The sequence below is a fragment of the Salvelinus fontinalis genome, chromosome 19, assembly GCF_029448725.1.
Source record: "Salvelinus fontinalis isolate EN_2023a chromosome 19, ASM2944872v1, whole genome shotgun sequence".
NCBI classification, from domain to species: Eukaryota; Metazoa; Chordata; class Actinopteri; order Salmoniformes; family Salmonidae; genus Salvelinus; species Salvelinus fontinalis.
The window spans coordinates 40,204,459-40,230,583 of record NC_074683.1 but is presented as its reverse complement, the minus strand read 5'-3'; the positions used below and the strand labels follow the sequence as shown (position 1 = coordinate 40,230,583).

The window sequence follows — 26,125 nt, the reverse complement described above, 5'->3', positions numbered from 1 at the left end:
GAAACTCAAGAAAAGCAGGCAAAATTGAGGTAGGCTAACTTGAAGGTAACTTTTGTAGATTTTAGTCAAATGCTCTTTATCTGTGAGATAAGTCCTCATTAGCATAGATTGTCTATGCAGTCTCGCACCTAGGTGTCGATAGAAACCATCCGGGGTGCCAATCAATCAGCGCCAATGATCAATCACACATTGGCACGCAGGGACTTTTAAATTCACCATGTTCTATAGCCTGAGAACATGGTTAAAACTATCATTTTGATATCCTGGAAGGGCCTTCGTTGCGTCTGTATGAATTTGTTAGGCTACATTTCTAAAGCCACATCCCTCGGCTGTTTTCCTAAAAGGTGGCAGATTTCCCCTTTAAGATCAGTGGATGACAGAGGGAATGTCTGTTTACATTTTTTTATATTAATTGAGTCATTGAGCTACATGGGCCTACACAATCCATAGTTGAACATGTTTGATATTTTACAGATATTGTACCATTTTGTTTTTTTGAAAACAATTACATCTGGAGTTCCTTCACTCCTGTTGTTTTAAGGCCAAAATTGACCAATGAAAAAGGAAACAAGGGAGACAAGGTCAGAGAGCATTTGGTTTATTTATGCAGCTAAAGGCCGATATTGACTGTGACCTTCCAAATATTGTAAACTGAAACGTAGACCATGGTGCTTGCCTACGGAGCTGTGAGGGGAACGGCACCTCAGTACCTCCAGGCTCTGATCAGGCCCTACACCCAAACAAGGGCACTGCGTTCATCCACCTCTGGCCTGCTCGCCTCCCTACCACTGAGGAAGTACAGTTCCCGCTCAGCCCAGTCAAAACTGTTCGCTGCTCTGGCCCCCCAATGGTGGAACAAACTCCCCCACGACGCCAGGTCAGCGGAGTCAATCACCACCTTCCGGAGACACCTGAAACCCCACCTCTTTAAGGAATACCTAGGATAGGATAAAGTAATCCTTCTCACCCCCCCCCCCCCTTAAAAGATTTAGATGCACTATTGTAAAGTGGCTGTTCCACTGGATGTCATAAGGTGAATGCACCAATTTGTAAGTCGCTCTGGATAAGAGCGTCTGCTAAATGACTTAAATGTAAATGTAAATGTAGTTCCTACTTCTAGAGTGTGAAGCTAATATGTATTCTTTTGTCTGTCCACTGAAGGTAGACTGGTATCAGGCTGGAGCGGGAGCTGCCACGGCTGTGTGGAGAAACGTCTGTTCTTCAACATGTCCGTCCTGCAGCCCGTGGAGCAGCTCTCTCTGGCGCAGCTGGAAATCAAGTTCCAGTGGGACATGTTCCGCACACCAAGGTTCCTCCGGGGCCCACAGGCGCTCAGCGTGTCCTTGTACAAGGTGTTGCGTGTGACCCTGAGGGGAGCGAGCCACGAGGCCCACCGCAGGCTGGTGCTGTCCCAGTCGGTGCAGCTGGAACCAGAGGCCGGATCCCTCACCCTGGACCTCACAGCGCTGGCAGAGAACTGGCGTAAACCGGGTCATAACTTTGGCCTGGTGCTGGAGCTGCAGTCACACCCCGTCCCCTCCAGGCGACGGACTTCTTCATGGCCCAGAACCTGGTGAAAGCCGTCCCGTTAGGGCCGACCGTAACCCTCCCAGAGTTCCATGCCTCCCTGGTGGTTGTATCCCTGAATCCACTCCAGTGCCGCTCTCGGCAGAAGAGGAGCGCCGTCTACCTGCCGGTTACACCCAGCAACGTGTGTAAGCCGTGCCGCCTCTACATCGACTTCAAGAACGTGGGCTGCAAAAGAAAGATACCCAGGGTCCATTCTCATTTGCGTGAAAGTGCCTTAGGCATGCAGCAAGGAGGCATGAGGACTGCAGATGTGGCCAAGGCAATAAATTGCAATGTACTGTGAGATGCCTAAGACAGCGCTACAGGGAGACAGGAAGGACAGCTGATCTTCCTCGCAGTGGCAGACCACGTGTAACAACACCTGCACAGGATCGGCACATCCGAACATCACACCTGCGGGACAGGTACAGGATGGCAACAACAACTGCCCGAGTTACACCAGGAACGCACAATCCCTCCATCAGTGCTCAGCCTGTACGCAATAGGCGAAGAGAGAGGCTGGACTGAGGGCTTGTAGGCCTGTTGTAAGGCAGGTTCTCACCAGACACCATCGGCAACAATGTCGCCTATGGGCACAAACCCACTGTCGCTGGATCAGACAGGACTAGCAAAAAGTGCTCTTCACTGAGGAGTCGCGGTTGTGTCTCACCAGGGGTGATGGTTGGATTTGCGTTTATCGTCGAAGGAATGAGCGTTACACCGAGGCCTGTACTTTCTGCAAGAATGGAATGTCAGTGTTCTGCCATGGCCAGCGAACAGCCCGGATCTCAATCCCGTTGAGCACGTATGGGACCTGTTGGATCGGAGGGTGAGAGCTAGGGCCATTCCCCCCCAGAAATGTCTGGGAACTTGCAGGTGCCTTGGTGGAAGAGTGGGATAACATCTCACAGCAAGAATTGGCAAATCTGGTGCAGTCCATGAGGAGGAGATGCACTGCAGTACTTAATGCAGCTGGTGGCCACACCAGATACTGACTGTTACTTTTGATTTTGACCCCCCCCCCCCTTGTTCTGGGACACATTATTCAATTTTTTATTGGTCACATGTCTGTGGAACTTGTTCAGTTTATGTCTCCGTTGTTGAATCTTGTTATGTTCATACAAATATTTACACATGTTAAGTTTGCTGAAAATAAATGCAGTTGACAGTGAGAGGACGTTCCTTTTTTTGCTGAGTTTATATATTTTCTGTGGGGGCTTGCCTGTTTTGCATTTTATTTTGCATTAATACATGTTATATCAGTTTGCAAACATTGTAAAAAAATATATGTCATTGAGTTAATAAAGTTTTTTCTTTTCTTGAGTAAGGCAGCTCCAAAACGCAGGTGTTTCAGCCTAGCCCAGTGCTTTCTGTGGTGGTGGGGCAAACCAGCAGAAAATACGGAGCATTGCACCGTGATTGGCTCAGTGTTCTGTCACTCATGGGGACACTATGTCACCGCCAAATCTAAGGGTAGAACTTGAAAATTCTAGCCCCTTGGGTGCTGCCATAGTTACATTAGAAGTGCCAATCCAAGAAGGCTCAAGGTCATTGGCCACAGATAAAATGATGTCAATTCACATTTTATCTATCTAGCTTTGATTGGACTTATCATGTCAACGTCATACTTTCAAAATCTTAGTTAAGAGTCATCATGAATCAAGTCAACAATCTACTGGCAAATCCTTTTTGATCCTTTTCATATGAATATAAATTATAGATAAAACATATCGGTGCTCATCGGCCATTGGACGTAAACATTACACAACAAGCTGGAAATCGCAAATTCAACAATTAGTGGTTTGGAAGGAATCAACGACAGTGTCTAACTGCCAGCATTGGAAAGCAATCACTAGCCTGCTATTCTGTGGAGTGGCTGTGTGGTCCCAAATCTGGGATTAAGGGTTTATTTTCCAAGTTTAAAATTATAAACATTCAACATTGGCCACGCTGTCAATGAAGAATGATTTGTGCCGCGCTCAAAACAATTAACTCGGAACGGCGAAAACTTGACTTCAGTGAGTTCAAGATAACTTGAAGTCGGGAATAAACTAGCTACGACTGGGAAAATACGATTTGAACAGTCATCCAACTTGGAATTGTAAATCCGGTCTCTGAAGATCAATGACGTCATCATGGTTCAACCTTGTTTTTTTCCGAGTTTCCATTTGTTTTGAAACATTGACTACGTCCTTCCTAGCTCGCTCATTAATGTCTTAAATCGAAATTCCGGATTGCCTCTTATCCACTTGTCGTCCCCTTAGGCCATAGTTTGTACACCTCAATTGTCATTAGAAACCACATTTGTTTAAGCAAGTCAGCCATATCAGCTATGTTTTTTTAAAGGCAGTAAATGAGGCCGAAGTAACTGTTTCGCTGCCAGACAAGGCTCCGCTGAAAGACAGGTGTAGCAGTGGTAAAATGTTGGGACAGCTTTATGTAGGCCCTTTGTAGGCACCATTTGTCACCATTATAGTGCAATTAATGTATTGTTTAGTGTTGTGTTGTGGCTTTGCATCTCACTTTATTTTTTTATTTTTTTTAATTTCCAACCAAGATTTACATGCTAAAATCACCACTGGCCTCTTCTCAGTTTGGCACCGGCACACTTTTAACAGAAAGTTCAGATTTAAATTGACTTTATAAAAGAGATTTACTTATCGGTCATATACAGATGTAGGATCTTCATTTGATCACTCTTTCATTGCTGAGAATTTTCCTTCCCAGCAGGAAATGCATACTTGTAGTGTATTCGAGGAGTCTAAAGTTTGTAATTTACACTTTAAAATGTAAGAATTGATTTGCCCTACTAAAAAATGTCCATTAATTGTAATCCACATAAATCATATGTCTTGTTGTTGCGTGACTATTCTCCTGCTGTAGCAAACTAGCTCAAATTAAGATCCTACATTTGTAAAGTCAAGTTATCCCTGTCACAGATTTTGGATTACCCTGCCATCCTCTGGCCACTGCACATACTGAGAGCAATCCCTGTCCTCTCTGTTTCACTGCAGAAAACAAAATCAATTTGTCTCTTTACTCCAGCATTTTGGATTTGAGATCAACATTTTCATATGAGGCGACATTATAGAATGTCACCTTTTATTGAAAATTAAATATGAAGTATTCACACCCCTGAGTCAATACTTGTTAGAATCACCTTTGGCAGCGTTTACAGCTCTGAGTCCTTCTGGGTAAGTGTTTAAGAGATTTGCACACATGGAATTTACAATATTTGCACATGTTGAAGAGTTTTAAAAAGAATCCTCTGTCAAGTTGGTTGTTGATCATTGCTAGACAGCCATCTTCAAGTCTTGCCATAGATTTGTAAGTAGATTTAAGGCAAAACTGTAACAAGGCCACTCAGGAACATTCAATGTCATCTTGGTAAGCAACTCCAGTGTATATTTGGCCTTGTGTTTTAGGTTATTGTCCTGCTGAAAGGTGAATTTGTCTCCCAGTGTCTGTTGGAAAGCAGACAACCAGGTTTTCCACAATGATTTTTCCTGTGCATAGATCTATTCTGTTTATTTTTATCATGAAAAACTCCCTATTCCTTGCTGATGACAAGCCTACCCATAACATGATGCATCCACCACCAAGCACCACCAATCACTCAAATGTGGGCACAAAATTTGAGAGAAATAAGCTTTTTGTGCATATGGAAAACTTCTGAGATCTTTTACTTCAGCTCATGAAACATGGGACCAATACTTTACATGTTGCGTTTATATTTTTGTTCAGCATAATATATAACTATTTCAAGTAACTAATCCTAGCACTGCACATACCCTATTAGCTATACAATTAGCCATTACACATTAACTCAGAACCGGGATTAAAAACTATAATTGAATACGTACAGATGGATCTGTTAGCAGAAAAAACTATTTTATTAACAAAAGGTAAACAAATACATTTGCTTTACAGAACTGCTTTTGCTGTTGCAGTTTTACAGCAAATGTCCTGCAATTCTACACACTTTGCCGTGATTTATGCCATGCCAATATATCTGAGTGAGAGTGACTAACAAAATCAATGGGGGCCCACTGGAGGTCAGGGCCCATGGGCACGTTCCAGGTCGATAATTTGACCATGATTACTTCAAGTTTAGATAGCTGGCTAGACTAACTTGACTAATTTACCAATCTAAAAATGTTTTAACTGACATGGACTAATTGAGTGTCTGTCAGTGAGTGACACATAACAAGAGCAAGACTGCTGATGTGCAATCAAGTTTCTAAACTGCACCCTGTTCATTTTACTATTCTAACTCTGACCAGTCATTTGAGACCCTGAGTCCTTAAAATATATTTTAAAATAAATAAAAAATGTACTCATATATAGCTATGGCCCTGCTGGAGATAACATATCCATCACTGTTGGTAATATTTCACACATCTGTAGGCAGTTAAATAACTCATTACTGTTAAATAATAAGTGTTTTGTTTGGTCTATGGCCAGTTTGTGTCTGACCCAGAGGAGGCAGCCATTGCCATGGCCCTTGTTAACTGATGCAGGAAATCATCATCAATGAACCAGTGATATTGTGATATTGGATTGGACAGCACATCTGAATGATTGCCATTGGCTCCCTGATCCCAATTTGGGAAACCTGGCATCATCACAGTGGAAATAAGCACCTCTAGTGTCCCTAGAAATATGAAACATTACATCTGGAGACATGAGACAGAGATTAATTTGGATAGAGATAGCAGAAATACAATTGTTTTCATTCTGTCATAATGATAGAAACTCAAGAAAAGCAGGCATAATTGAGGTAGGCTAACTTGAATATAACTTTTTTAGATTTTAGTCAACTGCTCTTTATCTGTGAGATAAGTCGTCATTAGCATAGATTGTCTATGCAGTCTCGCACCTAGGTGTCGATAGAAACCATCCGGGATGCCAATCAATCAGCGCCAATGATCAATCACACATTGGCACGCAGGAACTTTTAAATTCACAAGCAAATGTGTGACAGACATAGAAAGAAAAGCAAAACACACGCGGTAGTTTAGGCTAGTTTGTTTGTAGAAAAGCCTAAATCCAGGTCAAACGCGAAGAATGGAGACTTTGGTTATTTTAGCCCTAGCTATTTTATCCGTTAGTGCGTCTGCTTTAGGAAATGGAGAAGATTTGAAGACTCAGGAGCGCTTGTTTTTAAATTCGTTGGGCCTCTCAGCTCGGCCAAAGCCGTCAGCACACCGCCGCGTTCCCTCCGTGTTGTGGAGGATGTTCAAACGTACCAGCACCCGGGAGAACGACACCCACGAAAGCGACCGGTGCATGGTGTCTGAGTATGGAGTTCGCGGGAACATTGTTCGATTTGTGCAGGATCAAGGTGAGTTTTATTCCTTTGTCTTTCCTTCCACCATGCCGCTCGCTCATAGTACTTTGTTCTGTGTGGTTAAAAGGGTCACTCTGCGATTGTTACCTTCATTTTTTTTTTTTTTACTTTTAAATTAACGATATAAAGGCTACTCATTGATTGATATTACTGATAAGTAATGCCCCATGAGTTTAGTTCAACGGTTGTACCCTCTACAAAACCCCAAATATATAAGCTTGTCTTACCCTGTTTGTAAAACAATTAAGTAACATCTAAATGTAATTGTAAACTGTATAGCCTGAAAACATGGTTAAAACTATCATTGTGATATAATGGATGGACCTTCATTGCGTCTGTATGAATTTGAGTGGTTAGGTTACATTTCTACAGCCAAATCTTCTCCGCTGTTTACCTAAAACGTGGCGCGGTTAACACTGTTATTGTTGAATTTGAGTTTATTTTTACAGGGACAGTGCACATTAATCAACGTTTCAGTAAATGTGCCGGTTTTAGTCAGCCGGCTAATTTTCAACCGCAGTCCCTGGGCAGGTTATTAAAAATAATTACAATATAAACAATCATTGAGCAGTGAGCACACGCAGAGCAACATGGGGCAAGACGTAGCATACAGACAGAGCAACATAGAACAGAAAGCAGCAAGACAAAATTCATAAAAACAACAGTGTTTCCACACCTCACAAGCTACAGACAACATGGAAAGCAGCAATACACAGCTAGGGATTATGTTCACAAATCTGATTGACCTTTAGCCATGTCTTCGTGCATTTTGTGAAAGTGTGTTATGTGGTGCAGTTATGTGTGTCTGATGGCAGTGTATTCCAGACATGGGAAGCCCTCACAGAGAAAGCGGATTTACTAAAGGTGCTTTTCCTTAAGGGTCTATACAGTCACCTCTCATGGCAGACCTTGTGGATCTGCTGCCATATGTTTGGGTTTTCTGTTTAACAAAAATACTGAGTGGAGGGGGAGCCAGGCCATTTAGGATCTTGAATACAAGTCATGCATCGGTGTATTGCACAAGATTTTCCCAACTCAGGAGCTCATGCTTTCTGAGGATGTAACAGTGATGATGGCTATTGGGCTTCCTATCAAGCACTTTGAGAGCCTGTTTGTAGACACTGAATAGGTTTTAATGTTGTACCGCAAGCTTGGGCCCAACTAGTCAAGCAGAATGTTAAGTGGGGGAAAGGCAGGTTGCCCCTTTAAAATCAGTGGATGACAGAGGGAATATCGGGTTTGAAAATATTCTCAAAATTACAATTTGAGATCAATTCATTATTGAGTAACATAGTCATACACAATCCATTTTCGAACATGTTAGTTATTTAAGAGTTCCTTCACTCACTTTGTTTTGGGGCCAAAATAAACCGCCGAGGGTAAAGTCAGTTTCAGGTTGGATATTCGCCTGTCGTTTTCCTTACGGCCACCAACAGCAGTAATGGACCGTCAACATAGTGACAAATCTACATTTTCAAATTTCAGTAACTTTTTTAACCATTACTCCTAAAACTTTACACTTTTTTTGTCGTTTTACATCTCACACTATTTTAAATGATATATTTACATTTTTGAATTTCAGTAGTTCATTGGTCATGTGACCTGGTGACTTCAAACAGGGTTCAGAATGTCTACTGAGTACCTACACATTGCACAGCCTTTAGTTTGTCCATTTTCATCTCACATCATTTTACATGCACTATTGTAAGTGGTTGTTTCACTGGATATCATAAGGTGAATGCACCAATTTGTAAGTCGCTCTGGATAAGAGCGTCTGCTAAATGACTTAAATGTAAATGTTAAATGTACATACATTTTTCTACATTTCAAATGTCAATAGCTCCTTGGTCTTGTGACCTACCGACTTCAAACATGGTGCAGAATGTACACTGACTACCCCTATATATTCCACAGTCTTGTTTGTGTACTCTAAAATCACGCAGTCTAATGTACATTTTTCAATGTTTTATAATTTCAATAGCTCGTTGGTCATGTCAATTACACACCTAAGAAGCGTGCAGTGGATATACACCCATATTGCATAACCTCTAGTCATGTATCTTCTATATTGTTGTACATTAATATTAGTTTGACAATTAGGGGGTTCAGTCCAGTGTTTACTCTTTTCTTTAATATTTATCTATAATAATTGGTAGCTATAAGTACTTATTATTATACTTATAATACCACAGTATTTAAGTGGTACACAATAGGCGAGAGACAGATATCGCCATTCATCATTCATATCAACCATAAAGGGCAAAGTATGAGAGTCATGCTATTAATTGTCCAAAGCAGGGATGGAGAGTAAGCTAGTGAGGTAGGCTGCAGTGGGTTTGCTGGTCAATACATATACTGAACATGTAATCACAGTAATGGTGGCCAGTAAATCAATGAATAAAAATGTAATATTGACAAATTAAACAGACCTTGTAGACCTTTAATCTTTTCCAACATGTCAACAGACACTTCAAATAAGTATGAAACATTTCACAGTGTTAACTTCCTCTTTATCCCTGGTTGATGTACATGTCAGAGCCTCTTCAGTGTGGATGGGGTATAGCATACATTTTCAACAACAAAGACTGCACTTCCTGTTTGTGTTCTTTACTCTGTTGAACTCCTTTGTCTTCATTCCTAGGCACATGGAACCACCGTTGGCATGCAAAACATTCAATCTAAAACAAACCAAAGCGTAACACGTTATAAATAATATCAATACATTATGACAGATTAGCCATCCATTGTGTTATATCATAAATTGTCTTACATGCCGTCACTGTTGTCAAAAGATGATAAACATGTTAAATAAAGTTACTAACCCAGTCAGTCTTTGGGCCACATCCAGGTTCTTCATCAGTGGCCCACCTGAAGCAGTTGTTGGCTTTGTTGAACTCTGAAAGCATAGCCATGAACTGAACATATGGCTGTACCACACAACCACATAAAAATAAAGAATTTACATTTACTTTGAATTAAATGTCATTACATACCAGACATGTTTTAGTATATCCTCATTCTTTTTGCAGTTGCGCCATGCGTTTTTGAAGGTTCCATATCAATTTGGGAGGGGATGTTGGGGAAGTTCTGTGCAACTTGCTTGGCCATCTTCACCATAAAATAGAGTTTTTGACCTAATTGTCACATAACAGCTAACCATTCATTATTGAAAATATAACTATCAAACCTGCGTTACATAGACCCCGCAGCTGAAGGTGTCCTGATGCATGGTGGGAGTTATTTCCCCTCCTTTCCACTTTATGTCCACCCAGTTGTCTTTACCATGGCAGGATCTTCTCATTTTGAAGTATTCCCTTTTTTTTATGTAAACATAATGGAATTCTGATTTAGCTATAGGCAAATGAATACACAAGCCACGTTTGTATGCTGTTTTCCTTATCACTATAATCTAGTAGTAATTTAGTAGTCGAGGTAATTTCATTTATCCCCCATTCTACACACAGCCTAAATTATAGGCACTGAACCATTTACAGGACAATAATAAAAGTTGCATATAGGATCCAACCTTATCAGAGTGAATAAATGTAGAGCGTTTGTAGACTAAGTGAAAGTTGTATCAGTATGTTCTTAAAGAAAGTCATATCACAAATATGACAGTGCCCACCAAATCTATGACAATAGAGAATGAATTGTAAGCACCAAAGTGTGTTTGTCAAAATAATATCTGAAAATGTCAGTTGTTGAACATAAATTGCCATTGCAAATATAAGTTTTATGATATATGCAGTTGAGGAATATGCCATGTACCAACACTACATGTAGGACGGACATAAGACATTCCCACATACAGTATTTTTTTTAAGTTTCACCTTTATTCAACCAGGTAAGCTAGTTGAAAACAAGTTCTCATTTACAACTGCGACCTAGCCAAGATAAAGCAAAGCAGTGTGACACAAACAAAAACACAGTTACACATGGAATAAACAAACATGCAGTCAATAACACAATAGAAAAGTCTATATACAGTGTGTGCAAATAAAGTAAGATTAGGGAGGTAAGGCAATAAATAGGCCGTAGTGGCGAAATAATTACAATTTCGCAAATTAACACGAGTGATAGATGTGCAGAAGATGAATGTGCAAGTAGAGATACTGGGGTGCAAAGGAGCAAAACAATTATATATATATATATATATATATATAAAAAACAATTTGGGGATGAGGTAGTTAGCCCATCTGTAAATAGCCCATCTATGTACAGGTGCAATGATCTGTAAGCTGCTCTGATAGCTGATGCTTAAAGATAGTGAGGGAGATATGAGTCTCCAGCTTCAGTGATTTTTGCAATTTGTTCCCGTCATTGGCAGCAGAGAACTGGAAGGAGAGGCGGCCAAAGGAAGAATTGGTTTTGGGGGTGACCGGTGAAATATACCTGCTGGAGCACGTGCTACGGGTGGGTGCTGCTATGGTGACCAGAGAGCTGAGATAAGGCGGAGCTTTACCTAGCAAGTACTTATAGATGACCTGGAGCCAGTGGGTTTGGCGACGAATATGAAGCGAGGGCCAGCCAACGAGAGCATACAGGTCGCAGTCGTGGGTTGTATATGGGGCTTTGGTGACAAAACGGATGGCACTGTGATAGACTGCATCCAATTTGCTGAGTAGAGTGTTGGAGGCTATTTTGTAAACGAGATCGCCGAAGTCAAGGATCGGTAGGATAGTCAGTTTTACGAGGGTATGTTTGGCAGCATGAGTGAAGGATGCTTTGTTGCGAAATAGGAAGCTGATTCTAGATTTAATTTTGGATTGCAGATGCTTAATGTGAGTCTTGAAGGAGAGTTTACAGTCTAACCAGACATTTGGTATTTGTAGTTGTCCACATATTCTAAGTGCAGGCAGCGATCGGTTGAAGAGCATTTAGTTTTATTTGTATTTAAGAGCAGTTGGGAGGCCACCGAAGGAGAGTTGTATGGCATTGATGTATACAGAGAAAATAGTCGGCCCGAGAATTGAACCCTGCGGCACCCCCATAGAGACTGCCAGAGTTCCGGACAACAGGCCCTCCGATTTTACACACTGCACTCTATATAGTTGATGAACCAGGCGAGGCAGTCATTTGAGAAACCAAGGCTGTTGAGTCTGCCGATAAGAATGTGGTGATTGACAGTCGAAAGCCTTGGCCAGGTTGATGAATACAGCTGCACAGTATTGTCTCTTTTCGATGGTGGTTATGATATCGTTTAGGACCTTGAGCGTGGCTGAGGTGCACCCATGACCAGCTCGGAAACCATATTGCATAGCGGAGAGGGTACGGTGGGATTAGAAATGGTTGGTGATCTGTTTGTTAACTTGGCATTCGAAGACTTTAGAAAGGCAGGATATATATAGGTCTGTAGCAGTTTGGGTCTAGAGTGTCTCCCCCTTTGAGGAGGGTGATGACTGCGGCAGCTTTCCATTCTTTGGGTATCTCAGACGATACGAAAAAGAGGTTGAACAGGCTAGTAATAGGGGTTGCAACAATTGCGGTGGATAATTTTACAAAGAGATGGTCCAGATTGTCTAGCCCAGCTGATTTGTTGGGGTCCAGATTTTGCAGCTCTTTCAGAACATCAGCCGTCTGGATTTGGGTGAAGGAGAAATGGGGGAGGCTTTGGCAAGTTGCTGTGGGAAGTGCAGAGCTGTTGACCGGGGTAGGGGTAGCCAGGTGGAAAGCATGGCCAGCTGTAGAAAAATGCTTATTGAAATTCTCGATAATCATAGATTTATTGGTGGTGAGTGTTTCCTAGCCTCAGAGCAGTGGGCAGCTGGGAGGAGGTGCTCTTATTCTCCATGGACTTTAGTGTCCCAGAACTTTTTGGAGTTTGTGCTACAGGATGCAAATTTCTGTTTGAAAAAGCTTGTCTTTGCTTTCCTGTCTGCCTGTGTATATTTGTTCCTAACTTCCCTGAAAAGTTGCATATCGCGGGGGCAATTCGATGCTATTGCAGTACGCCACAGGATGTTTTTGTGCTGGTCAAAGGCAGTCAGGTCTGGAGTGAACCAAGGGCTATATCTGTTCCTGGTTTTACATTTTTTGAATGGGGCATGCTTATTTAAGATGGTGAGGAAAGCACTTTTAAATAATAACCAGGCATCCTCTACTGACGGAATGAGGTCAGTATCTTTCCCAGATACCAGGGTCAGGTCGATTAGAAAGGCCTGCTTGCTGAAGTGTTTTAAGGAGCGTTTGACTGTGATGAGGGGTAGTCGTTTGACCGCGGACCCATTATTGACGCAGGCAGTGATCGCTGAGATCCTGGTTGAGAACAGCAAAGGTGTGTTTAGAGGGCAGGTTGGTCAGGATGATATCTGAGGGTGCCCGAGTTCACGGATTTAGGGTTGTACCTTGTAGGTTCCTTGATCATTTGTGTGAGATTGAGGGCATCTAGCTTAGGTTGTAGGATGGCCGGGTTGTTAAGAATATCACAGTTTAGGTCAGCTAACAGTACAAACTCTGAAGATAAAGGGGGGGCAATTAATTCACATATGGTGTCCAGGGTGCAGCTGGGGGCTGAGGGGGGTTTGTAACAAGCAGCAACAGTGAGAGACTTATTTCTGGAAAGGTGGATTTTTAAAAATAGAAGCTCGAACTCTTTGGGCACAGACCTGGATAGTAAGACAGAACTCTGCAGGCTGTCTCTGCAGTAGATTGCAACTCCACCCCCTTTGGCAGTTCTGTCTTGGTGGAAAATGTATATACATACATACAGGCATTTTTCAGCAATGATATTACCACTCAGAATCCAGAATGGATATGACAATGGGGCCCGCACAGGCTGTAATACACCCTTACAACAATCTACTTTTTGATCTACCTGACTTATCTGGTAAACTGCCACTGTGTCAAGAAAAGAGCCCCAATTAGGGGTTAGTGTACTCCAGTAAAAAAGGACTGGTTTAGATGAAAAACTATTGCCCTGTGTCCCTGTTCATAGGGGCATGAGCGACTAGTCAGTGGTAGAATTGAGTTGGCACTTTATTGGCCCAAAGACCCACAAGGTTGAGGTTACTCATGGACAGTAATTAGTAAAACAATTAAATAAATTGCATTGATGTATTGTCTTCTAACTGTCCAATAATAGGACTCAAAGTGTTAGGAAATATTTGTTCCCATCAATACAAAGGAGGATGTCTCTCCTCATACCTCTGGCACTTTAGTCAGACTGCCAGACTGTGCACCACAGAGCCAATCAGGAGAGAATACATACAGGTCAACGGTGCCAATTGAAAGTCATGCGGTGTGTCTGTGCCTTTTGGATTACTCTCTCTTTACAGAGAACCCCTGTGGTTCAAGTGAAGAGCTACCCTTCCCCTTTCAGTCTGCTCTGCGCATGTCTGAAAGTGACAGAGCCAGCAGCCAAGCGTTTTTCACAGTATGTCATAAAAAATTATTACAATTACATTTGCATTTTAAATACATTCATAACAGTTTAACTTTATGTCCGTCCCCTCGCCCCGACCCGGGCACGAACCAGGGACCCTCTGCACACATCAACAACTGACACCCACGAAGCATCGTTACCCATCGCTCCACAAAGGCCGCGGCCCTTGCAGAGCAAGGGGAACCACTACTTCAGGGTCTCAAAGCGAGTGACGTCAACGATTTGAAACGCTATTAGCGCGCAGCACCGCTAACTAACCATTTCACATCCGTTACAGAAATATGTATTAGATCCAGTACAATGGAATAACTAAGATCTGAATTTGAATGCAGCGTGTTCTGATTCCTCCTTCTCTTTCTGTCCAGCAGGGTCAACCAAAAACATGGTTCATGCAGATACCGGGGAAGCAATATAGAAATGATTAATTAAATGATTACTATTAAATTACCCATATCACAACCCTCATACCTCTTCACAAAAATGTACCTAAATCAATTTTGGAAAAAGGATTTTACTCACAAATTTTTTCCAGTTAGAAATAGTAGGCCGTGCATAAAATAACTACTTTCATCAGAAAAACAAACCCTCAAATGCACTATTGCATTTTGTAAGTTGTCTGCAGGTGGCTTGTGGTGAATGTGTAACTCTGTGTTGTCTGTTCACACTGCTATGCTTTATCTTGGCCAGGTCGCAGTTGCAAATGAGAACTTGTTCTCAACTAGCCTACCTGGTTAAATAAAGGTGAAATAAAAAAATAAAATAAAAATGCACTCAAATATCAAGTCATTATCAGGTTATGTAAACTGCGTTCTAATGTCTTAATGTACAGTATATGAAAGTGATGCTATGAAAAGTATTATTTTTCACATCAAGCTCACTGTGACTGACAAATCACTGCCTATTAGTGTGATTAAAACGAGCATATGAAACATTGTTTTTCATGAGGCCTACCTGTGCCTTCATTTCAGCACCTCTGTTCGAACACCTCTCCTGTCCTTGGTCCATACCACATACAGCCATTTGCGGATCTTTTCAGTGTCCATGTGAAAGATAGTTATTGCGAGGCTGGAACATTTGTTAACTTCAAACCATTTTTTTTTAATGAGATGAAAGTAGACAAACATCAGAGTGTGCGATATGACGGCATAGTCAGTGGACATTCTGAACCTTGTTTGAGGTCAGTAGGTCACATGACCAAGGAGCTATTGAAATTTGAATGTAAGATACGTTTGTCGACGCTCCCTAACTAATTCAACTAGGAATACAAAATGCTGCTCACATTTCCGCATGTTTATTCGCTTTGGTAAGTGAATTAATGTCCAAATTGTGAAAATAAGACCTGTGCAATGTTGTGTGCAATTTTTCCAACATCATGACACTTATTTGGAGTCTGTGGCTCAAGTGGTTTGAAAGCGTGAATATCCAACTTCAAACTGTCTTTTACCTCGGTAAATGAACCAATGGGGGGGGAAGAAAAAAAAAAATGACGGGGACAAAGTCAGAGCATTTGCTTTGTTTATTGGCTATAGGCTTCACAATGCTAATGAAGTTGTCAATTGAAACCTCGGTCCTACTTCTAGAGTGTAGACCTAATGATTTTTTTTTGTTTTTGTTGGTCCTCTGCAGGTAGACTGGTGTCAGGCTGGAGCGGCAGCTGCCACAACTGTGTGGAGAAATACATGTTCTTCAACATGTCCATCCTGCAGCCCGTGGAGCAGCTCTCTCTGGCACAGCTGGAAATCAAGTTCCAGTGGGACGTGTTCCGCACACCAAGGTTCCTCCGGGGCCCACAGGCGCTCAGCGTGTCCCTGTACAAGGTGTTGCGTGTGACCCTGAGGGGAGCGAGCCACGAGGCCCACCGCAGGCTGGTGCTGTCCCAGTCGGTGCAGCTGGAACCAGAGGCCGGATCCCTCACCCTGGACCTCACAGCGCTGGCAGAGAACTGGCGTAAACCGGGTCATAACTATGGCCTGGTGCTGGAGCTGCAGCCACACCCCGTCCACACCCAGGCGACGGACTTCTTCATGGCCCAGAACCTGGCGAACGCCGTCCTGTTAGGGCCGACCGTAACCCTCCCAGAGTTCCATGCCTCCCTGGTGGTTGTATCCCTGAATCCACTCCAGTGCCGCTCTCGGCAGAAGAGGAGCGCCGTCTACCTGCCGGTTACACCCAGCAACGTGTGTAAGCCGCGCCGCCTTTACATCGACTTCAAGGACGTGGGCTGGCAGGACTGGATCATCGCTCCGCAGGGCTACCTGGCCAACTACTGCCACGGAGAGTGCCCGTTCCCACTGAGCGAGAGCCTGAATGGCACCAACCATGCCATCCTGCAGACACTGGTGCACTCCCTGGACCCCCACGGCACACCCCAGCCCTGCTGCGTACCCATCCGCCTGTCACCTGTATCCATGCTCTACTACGACAACAACGACAACGTAGTCCTACGTCACTACCAGGACATGGTGGTGGATGAGTGTGGCTGCAGATGAAATGCATTAGGTGTGATGGCTGGTTGGTGTAGTGTATTTTAGAGAAGTTTGAATTGTCTTTTTTTTTTACCTGTAATAAACGCTTATTCATTGATTCTCCTGTAATGAAAAGGCTTTGGTATTATTCCAGATGATCTCTTTTCAGTTTGGCAGATGCACACTTTTCACCCAACACATAAAGTTCAGATATGAATTTACTTTATAGAGGATACCTACTTCTCTGTCATATACAGATGTAGGATCTTAATTTGATCACCCTTTTGTTGCTGAGCAGGAAATGCAATCTTGTAGTGCATTCAAGGTTTAAAAAGGCTTCTAAAGTTTTTAATTTCTGCTTTAAAATGTCAGACTTGATTTGCTAATGAAAAATGTATCAACCCCAACAATTTATTTTATTATTATCCACATAATTCATATCTTGTTGCTGCATGATTTGCTTCTCCCGGGTCCGTAGGGGAGTTGCAGCGATGGAACAATACTTTAGCTACCAATTGGGGAGAAAAGTGGTAAAATAAAATGTGTCTCGACTCAATCTAGCATTTTGGATTTGAGCTCAACATTTTCATATGAGGCAACAGTATAGAATGTAAACTTTTTTTATTTGAGTATTTTTTTAATACATCTGTCTTACCATTTTTAAAAATGAATACACCTTATGAATCAAGTAAAGATCTCCTCAATTTAAGTTTGTCCCTTGTATGATTGTTTTGTTATGATACCATCTAGCTTTTCATATTGGTGCAAATCTTTCTAAAATGGGACATAATTCAATGGATATGAATCAACAGAGGTAATGATATGTTGAATATCTGTATTGGATGCAGATGACGGAACTGCTCACTTTTGTCTGTTTGCAGGTATACAGACAAGGAGTTACAAAGGTATGTTATGCAGATCACATTTACCATCCTCCACCTCGCCAAATGAATATCCCATAGGCTATGAGGTAAACTCCCAGCAGAGCCCACAGTCCAATGGGTATATCCTGTGGCGTGTTTGATAATGTGTTGACTATTTAAAATGGTGAACGCCCTCAATGGTGCTGCCCATGCCAAAACAAGCCTAGGCCTCCCCATCAAAATCCATCTTGAAGCTAGAGATATATGGTTTTTGGCATAGGCTGCATTTCAATCCACCGCGTCCACCGATGTCGCGGTGGCAGAGCTACAGCGATGTTTGTCAGACAGGAGACATCCTGAAAATCGGTATTTTCACGACAATGTCTGTAGCGTCTCTTCTATGCCCACAAGCTTCCACGGGACTTGTCTGAAGTCGGTACCGCCGATGGGACAACATCTGTCTGTAGTATCCGAATGGTTTGGACTACGAACTAATATGACCCCACCATCGATAACTAAGAGTCCGGTTGTTTTGTATGATGCCCACAAGACTCAGGAAACTGGCCTCAAGGTAACCCCGTACCAGGTTTTAAAAAATGAATGGAAATACTTTAGTGCCAACAAATAGACATAGGACAGACACTTCAAAACATACTTCCTTTTGATCTATTTTTGGACTATCTGTTTTACCATGTAAACAGTGCATTGGGAAAGTATTCAGACCCCTTTTACTTTTTCCACATTTTGTTACATTACAGCCTTATTCTAAAATAGATTTTTTTTAAATAACTAAATGATCCATAGTATAATCTTCTTAAAACAATTCCATGTCTCACCTTAGAATCTTTGGAGGGTTCATCCTAGAACCCTCTATGTACAGTATCAGCATACAAAGAACCCTTGTGGAACCCTTTTTTGTGTAGTGGGTAAGTGAACAACTCTTTAATAATGATGTTAGTTTGACTTGTTTAAGTTTCTCACATCAGAGAGTCCTGTTATCACCTGTATGCAAGGCTCTTGAATAATGAGGTCCAAAACACTCAATTTGAGATCAAGTAATTATTGAGCTACATGGGCCTACACAATCCATATTTGAACATGTTTGATATTTTAAGACCATTTTGGTTTTTGAAAACAATTGTCTGGAGTTCACTCCCATTGGCGTTGGGTCAAAATTAACCAATGACAAATGAGGGGGACAAAGTCAAAAAGCATTTGGTTTGTTTATTGCAGATAAAGGCCTATGTTGACTGTGACGTGAAATGGCTCCGGAGAAGAAGGCTGACGTTCTACGTGTCCCCAACCGATTGTGTTTTTATGTTAGTTTATTTGCAACTTATTTTTTTACTTATTTTGTTCATAATTTTGCCGCTACCATCTCTTATGACTGAAAGTAACTTCTGGACATCAGGACTGCGATTACTCACCACAGACTGGCAGAATCCTTTTATTCCTTTTAACGAGTCTTACGAGGCCGACGCGAATGATATACTGCTTTCTCGGAAACAGGCCCAGATCCTCGTGATTTGGGTGAAAAGGGGCCAAAGGGCGAGCTGTCTTCTGAGAATTTGTAGGCGATCGAATAAACCCCCACTTCCTTCCATTCTGCTAGCAAACGTGCAATCTTTGGAGAATAAAATCGATGACCTATGCGGAAGATTAAACTACCAACACGACATTCAAAGCTAATCTTATGCTTCACGGAGTTGTGGCTGAAAGACAACACTATCAACATACAGCTAGTTGATTATACGCTGTATCGGTAGGATAGAACAGCGGCGCCTGCGAAGACAAGTGGTGGCAGGCTATTTATTTTTGTATATAACAGCTGGTGTACGATATCTAAGGAAGTCTCAAGCTATTGCTCGCCCGAGGTAGAGTATCTCAAGATAAGCTTTAGACCACACTATCTACCTAGTTTTCATCTGTATTTTTCGTAGCTGTTTACATAGTGCCAGCCTCAGTCTGTGGTGGTAAGACATCATTGAATGAGCTGTATTCCGCCATGAGCAAGAAAAGAGGCGGCGTTCCTTGTAGCCGGGGACTTTAATGGAGGGAAACTTAAATCCATTTTACCTCATTTCTACCAGCATGTTAAATGTGCAACCAGAGGGAATTAAAACTCTAGATCACCTACAAGCAAAAATTAAAGCTGGATGAACCAGTGACTAGATCAATAAAGTGGTCAGATGAAGCAGATGCTAAGCGACAGGACTGTTATGCTAAGCGACAGGACTGTTATGCTAAGCGACAGGACTGTTATGCTAAGCGACAGGACTGTTATGCTAAGCGACAGGACTGTTATGCTAAGCGACAGGACTGTTATGCTAAGCGACAGGACTGTTATGCTCGCACAGACTGGAATATTGAGGAGTACACCACATCAGTCGTTGGCTTCATCAATAAGTGCATCGATGACGTCGTCCCCACAGTGACCGTACGAACATACCCCAACTAGAAGCCATGGATTACAGGCAACATCTGCACTGAGCTAAAGGATAGAGCTGCCGCTTTCAAGGAGCGGGAGTCTAACCTGGAAGCTTATAAGAAATCCTGCTATGCTCTCCGACGAACCATCAAACAGGCAAAGCATCGATACAGGACAAAGATCGAATCGTACTACACCGGCTCTGGCTCTCGTCGGATGTGGCAGGGCTTGCAAACCATTACAGACTACAAAGGGAAGCACAGCCGAGAGCTGCCCAGTGACACGAGCCTACCAGACGAGCTAAACTTCTTCTATGCTCGCTTCGAGGCAAATAACACTGAAGCATGCATGAGAGCAGCTGTTCCGGAAGACTGTGTGAGGCTGCGGAGAGCGTGATATGTGAATGTTGACCTGTTTAAAAAGGTCTTACTCACAAGGCCACAGGGCCAGATGGATGACCAGGACATGTACTGCAAGCATGCGCTGATCAACTGGCAAGTGTCTTCACTGACATTTTCATCCTCTCCCTGTCCGAGTCTGTAATGTTTTATGCAGACCACCATAGTGCCTGTGCCCAAGAACACTAAGGTAACCTGCCTAAATGACTACCAACCCGTAGCACTCACGTCTGTAGCCGTGAAGTGCTTTGAAAGGCTGGTCATGGCCCACCAACACCATTATCCCAGAAACACTAGACCCACTCCAATTTGCCTACCGCCCCAACAGATCCACAGATGATGCAATCTCTATTGCACTCCACACTGCCCTTTCCCACCTGGAAAAAAGGAACACCTATGTGAGAATGCTATTCATTGACTACAGCTCAGCGTTCAACACTGTAGTGCCCTCAAAGCTCATCACTAAGCTAAGGACCCTGGGACTAAACACCTCCCTCTGCAACTGGATCCTGGACTTCCTGACGGGCTGCCCCCCGGTGGTAAGGGTAGGTAACAACACATCCACTACGCTGATCCTCAACACAGGGGCCCCTCAGGGGTGCGTGCTCAGTCCCCTCCTGTACTCCCCGTTCACCCATGACTGCATGGCCAGGCACGACTCCAACACCATTAAGTAGGCCTGAACAATGACGAGACAGCCTGTAGGGAGGAGGTCAGAGACCTGGCCGTGTGGTGCCAGTACAACAACCTCTCCCTCAACGTGATCAAGACAAAGGAGATGATTGTGGACTACAGGAAAAAGAGAACTGAGCACATCCCCCATTCTCATCAACGGGCTGCAGAGGAGCAGGTTGAGAGCTTCAAGTTCCTTGGTGTCCACATCACCAACAAACTAACATGGTACAAGCACATGAAGACCGTTGTGAAGAGAGCACGACAAAACCTATTTTCCCTCAGGAGAGTGAAAATATTTGGCATGGGTCCGGAGATCCTCAAAAGGTTCTACAGCTGCACCATCGAGAGTATCCTGACTGGTTGCATCACTGCCTGGTATTGTAACTGCTCGGACTCTGACCGCAAGGCACTACAGAGGGTAGTGCGAACGGCCCAGTACATCACTGGGGCCAAGGTTCCTGCCATCCAGGACCTCTATACCAAGAGGTGTCAGAGGAAGACCCTAAAAATTGTCAGACTCCAGTCACCCTAGTCATAGACTGTTCCCTCTAATACTGCATGGCAAGCTGTACCAGAATGCCAAGTCTCGGTCCAAGAGGCTTCTAAACAGCTTCTACCCCCAAGCCATAAGACTCATGAACATCTAATCAAATGGCTACCCAGACTATTTGTGCACCCCCCCCCCCCCCCTTTACACCGCTGCTACTCTGTTATCTATGCATAGTCACTTTAAATCTACCTACATGTACATATTACCTCAACTAACTGGTACCACCCTGTATATAGTCTCGGTATTGTTATTTTACTGCTGCTCTTTAATTACTTGTTACTTTTATTTGTTTTTCTTATCTGTATTTGTTTGAAACTGCATTGTCTGAATTGTTGGTTCGTAATTAAGCATTTCACTAAGGTCTACACCTGTTGTATTCGGCGCATGTGACTAATAAAATTTGATTTGACATTCTAAATTGAAACCTAATGTTTTGTCTGTCCCTTGCAGGTAGACTGGTGTCAGGCTGGAGCGGCAGCTGCCACGGCTGTGTGGAGAAACATCTGTTTTTCAACATGTCCGTCCTGCAGCCGGGGAGTAGCTCAGTTGGAAATGAAGATCCCAAGATCCTCCTGGTCCCATAGGCCCTCAGCATGTCCCTGTACAAGGTGTCACGAGGCCAACCGCAGACTGGTGCTGTCCCAGCAGGTGCAAATGGAACCACACTGTAAAACATTTCTATAAAATATACAGTAACTTACTGGAAGCAATTGGCCAGTAATACTGTAATTTATTTTACGGTACAGTGACTAATCAATTTTATGGCAATTAATTTTATGGTACTAAATGTTACTGTAATCTAATTTACAGTATATTACTGGAATTGCCCATGCAGCTACTTATTACCCAGTGTTCTTTGCAAGTTTTCATTTTTACATTTTGGTCATTTAGCGGGTGCTCTTGTCCTTAGTAACGTACAGTCAGTGCATTTAAACAAGGTTGATAAAAAAGAACGCATATCACAGTCATAGCAAGTAAAACATTTCTGTAACCATCACTGAACATTTTGAAATAGTTAAGGATATTGTGGTCTTCAAAATAATTGTAATGACAACACTATCTTATGATATACAGTGCATTCGGAAAGTATTCAGACCTCTTGACTTGTTCCACATTGTGTTAAGTGCCCCATGGTGGAGGTGGGGTTATGGTATGGGCAGGCATAAGCTACGGACAACGAACACAATTCCATTTTATTGATGGCAATTTGAATGCACAGAGATACGGTGACGAGATCCTGAGGCCCATTGTACTGCCATTCATCCGCCGCCATCACCTCATGTTTCAGCTTGATAATTCACACATGTCCGTCTTCATCTGTACACAATTCCTGAAAGCTGAAAATGTCCTAGTTCTTCAATAGCCTGCGTACTCCCCAGACATGTCACATATTGAGCATGTTTGGGATGCTCTTGATTGACGTGTACGGGAGCATGTTCCAGTTCCCGCCAATATCCAACAACTTTGCACAGCCATTGAAGAGGAGTAGGAAAACATTCAACAGGCCACAATCAACAGCCTTTAAATTTACTTAATTATTTTATTTAACTAGAAGAACAAATTATTTTTTACAATGAGGACCTAGGAACAGTGGGTAGAGTGTACAGAGGTAGAACAACAGATTTTTACCTTGTCAGCTCAGGGATTCGATCTAGCAACCTTTCGGTTACTGGCCCAACACTCCAACCACCAGGCTACCTGCCGCCCCACATGATTGTTTTGAAGGGGTGTCCCTATACTTTTCTATTTATAGTGTATCTGTGACCAACAGATGTATATTTGTATTCCCAATCATGTGAAATCCATAGATTAAGGCCTAATGAATTCATTTCAATAGACTGATTTTCTTATGACTGTAACTCAGTAAAATCTTGCGTTTATATTTTTGTTCAGTATAGAATAAGTCAAGTTATTCCTCTGTCACAGATTGTGAATTATACTGACTTCCTCTGGCCACGGTACATACTGAAAGTAATCCCTGTCCTCTGTTTCTCTCTGCAGGAAAACATTTAAAGAAATGTTGCTCTTTATTCTTTACTTTGGAAATGAGGTCAAATGTTTAATTTGACGCGACATAGAATGTCACCTTTTATTTGAGGGTATTTTCATAGTGCATTCGGAAAGTATTCAGACCCCTTGACATTTTCCAATTTTCGTTACGTTAAACTTTTTCTAAAACGGATTAAGCGATTTTTTTTTCCCCCTCATCAATCTACACACAATACCCCACATAGGTTTTTAGAAATGTTTTCAAATGTTAAAACCTTATGTACATAAGTATTCAGACCCTTTGCTATGAGACTCGAAATTGAGCTAAAGCGCATCCTGTTTCCATTGATCATCCTTGAGATGTTTCTACAAAATGATTGAATTTGGCTCCTGAATGGCGGAGTGGTTTAAGGCACTGCATCTCAGTGCTAGACGTGTCACCACAGACACCCTGGTTCAAATCCAGCTGTATCACAACTGTCTGCGATTGGTAGTCCCATAGGACGGCGCACAACTGGTCCGGGTTTGGCCGTGTAGACCGTCTTTTGTAAATATAAACTTGTTTTTAACTGACTTTCCTAGTTAAAATGTTTTTTTGTTGTTGAGAAAGGCACACACCTGTCTATATAAGGTCCCACAACTGACAGTGAGGAGTCAACAGGCCAGGTAGTCCTGTGCCAAATCAAATCAAATTTTATTTGTCACATGCACATGGTTAGCAGATGTTAATGCGAGTGTAGCGAAATGCTTGTGCTTCTAGTTCCAACAATGCAGTATAACCAACAAGTAATCTAACAATTCCACAACTACTACCTTATACACACAAGTGTAAAGGGATAAAGAATACGTACATAAAGATATATGAATGAGTGATGGTACAGAACGGCATAGGCAAGATGCAGTAGATGGTATAGTGTACAGTCTATACATATGAGATGAGTAATGTAGGGTATGTAAACATAAAGTGGCAAAGTTTAAAGTGGCTAGTGATACATGTATTACATAAAGATGGCAAGATGCAGTAGATGATATAGAGTACAGTATATACATATACATATGAGATGAGTAATGTAGGATATGTAAACATTATATTAAGTGGCATTGTTTAAAGTGGCTAGTGATACATTTTTACATAATTTCCATCAATTCCCATTATTAAAGTGTCAGAGCAGTAACCAAGCCATGAAGTCGAAGGAATTGTCTGTAGAGCTCCGAGACAGAATTGTGCCGAAGCACCGATCTGGGGAAGGGCACGAAAAATTTCAAGAACACAGTGGATTCCATCAATCTTAAATGGAAGAAGGTTGGAACCACAAATACTCTTCCTAGAGCTGGCAGCCCGGCCAAACTGAGCAATTGGGAAGAAGGGCCTTGGTCATGGAAGTGACCAAGAACACGAGCGAGTTCCTCTGTGGAGATGGGAGAACCTTCCAGAAGGACAAACCTCTGCAGCACTCCAACAATCAGGATTTTATTGTATAGTCGCCAGATGGAAGCCACGCCATAGTAAAAGGCACATAACGGCCTTGGAGTTTTGCCAAAAGGCACAGAAAGGACTCTCAGACCATGAGAAACAAGATTCTCAGGTCTGAAGAAACCAAGATTGAACTCTTTGGCCTGAATGCCAAGTGTCACGTCTGGAGGAAACCTGGCACCATCCCTATGGTGAAGCATGGTGGTGACAGCATCATGCTGTGGGGATGTTTATCAGCAGTAAGGACTGAGAGACTAGTCCGGATTGAGGGAAAGATGAACGGAGCAAAGACTAGAGATCCTTGATGAAAACCTGCTCCAGAGCGCTCAGGACCTCAGACTGGGGAGAAGGTTCACATTCCAACAGGACAACGACCCTAACACACAGCCAAGGCAACGCAGGATTGGCTTCGGGACATGTCTCTGAATGTCTTTGAGTGGCCCAGCCAGAGCCCGGTCTTAAACCCGATCGAACATCTGTGGAGAGACTTGAAAATAGCTGTGCAGCGACGCTCCCCATCCAACCTGACAGGATCTGCAGAGAAGAATGGGACAAACTCCCCAAATACAGGTGTGCTTAGCTTGTAGCGTCATACCCTGTATTCACTGGCAAAGGTGCTTCAACAAGGTACTGAGTAAAGGGTCTGAATACTTAGGACTCTCCAGAGAGTGGTGCGGTCTGCAGTGTGCCCATCGGGGGCACACTGCCTGTCCTCCAGGACATCTACAATACCCAATGTCACAGGAAGGCCAAAAAGATCATCAAGGACATCAACCACCCGAGCCACGCCATCATCCAGAAGGCGAGGTCAGTACAGGTGCATCAAAGCTGGGACACAAGGCCCTCAGACTGTTAAATACCCATCACAAGGTGACTACCACCCAGTTACTCAACCCTGCACCTTAGAGGATGCTGCCCTATGTACATAGACATGGAATCACTGGTCACTATTATATTGTTTACATAGTGCTTTACTCATCTCA

The 26,125-nt window shown here is 42.7% G+C and overlaps 1 protein-coding gene and 1 pseudogene across 1 annotated transcript; both read left to right on the top strand.

Moving 5' to 3' along the window:
• Positions 1-69: 69 nt before the first annotated feature.
• LOC129816195 (protein DVR-1-like) lies at positions 70-6,084 on the top strand (annotated as a pseudogene).
• Positions 6,085-6,265: 181 nt separating this feature from the next.
• LOC129816730 (protein DVR-1-like) lies at positions 6,266-16,851 on the top strand. Its single transcript, XM_055871549.1, has 2 exons — positions 6,266-6,913; positions 15,927-16,851. Exons 1-2 carry the CDS (start codon positions 6,637-6,639, stop codon positions 16,787-16,789), a joined length of 1,140 nt encoding a protein of 379 aa, XP_055727524.1. The 5' UTR covers positions 6,266-6,636; the 3' UTR covers positions 16,790-16,851.
• The last annotated feature ends 9,274 nt before the right edge of the window (positions 16,852-26,125 follow it).

Excerpts from the sequence above, each read along its gene's own strand:
- LOC129816730 (XM_055871549.1), top strand. The coding sequence starts at position 6,637 with ATGGAGACTTTGGTTATTTTAGCCCTAGCTATTTTATCCGTTAGTGCG. Across the intron at positions 6,914-15,926 it reads TCGATTTGTGCAGGATCAAG|GTAGACTGGTGTCAGGCTGG; the intron begins GTGAGTTTTATT and ends GGTCCTCTGCAG.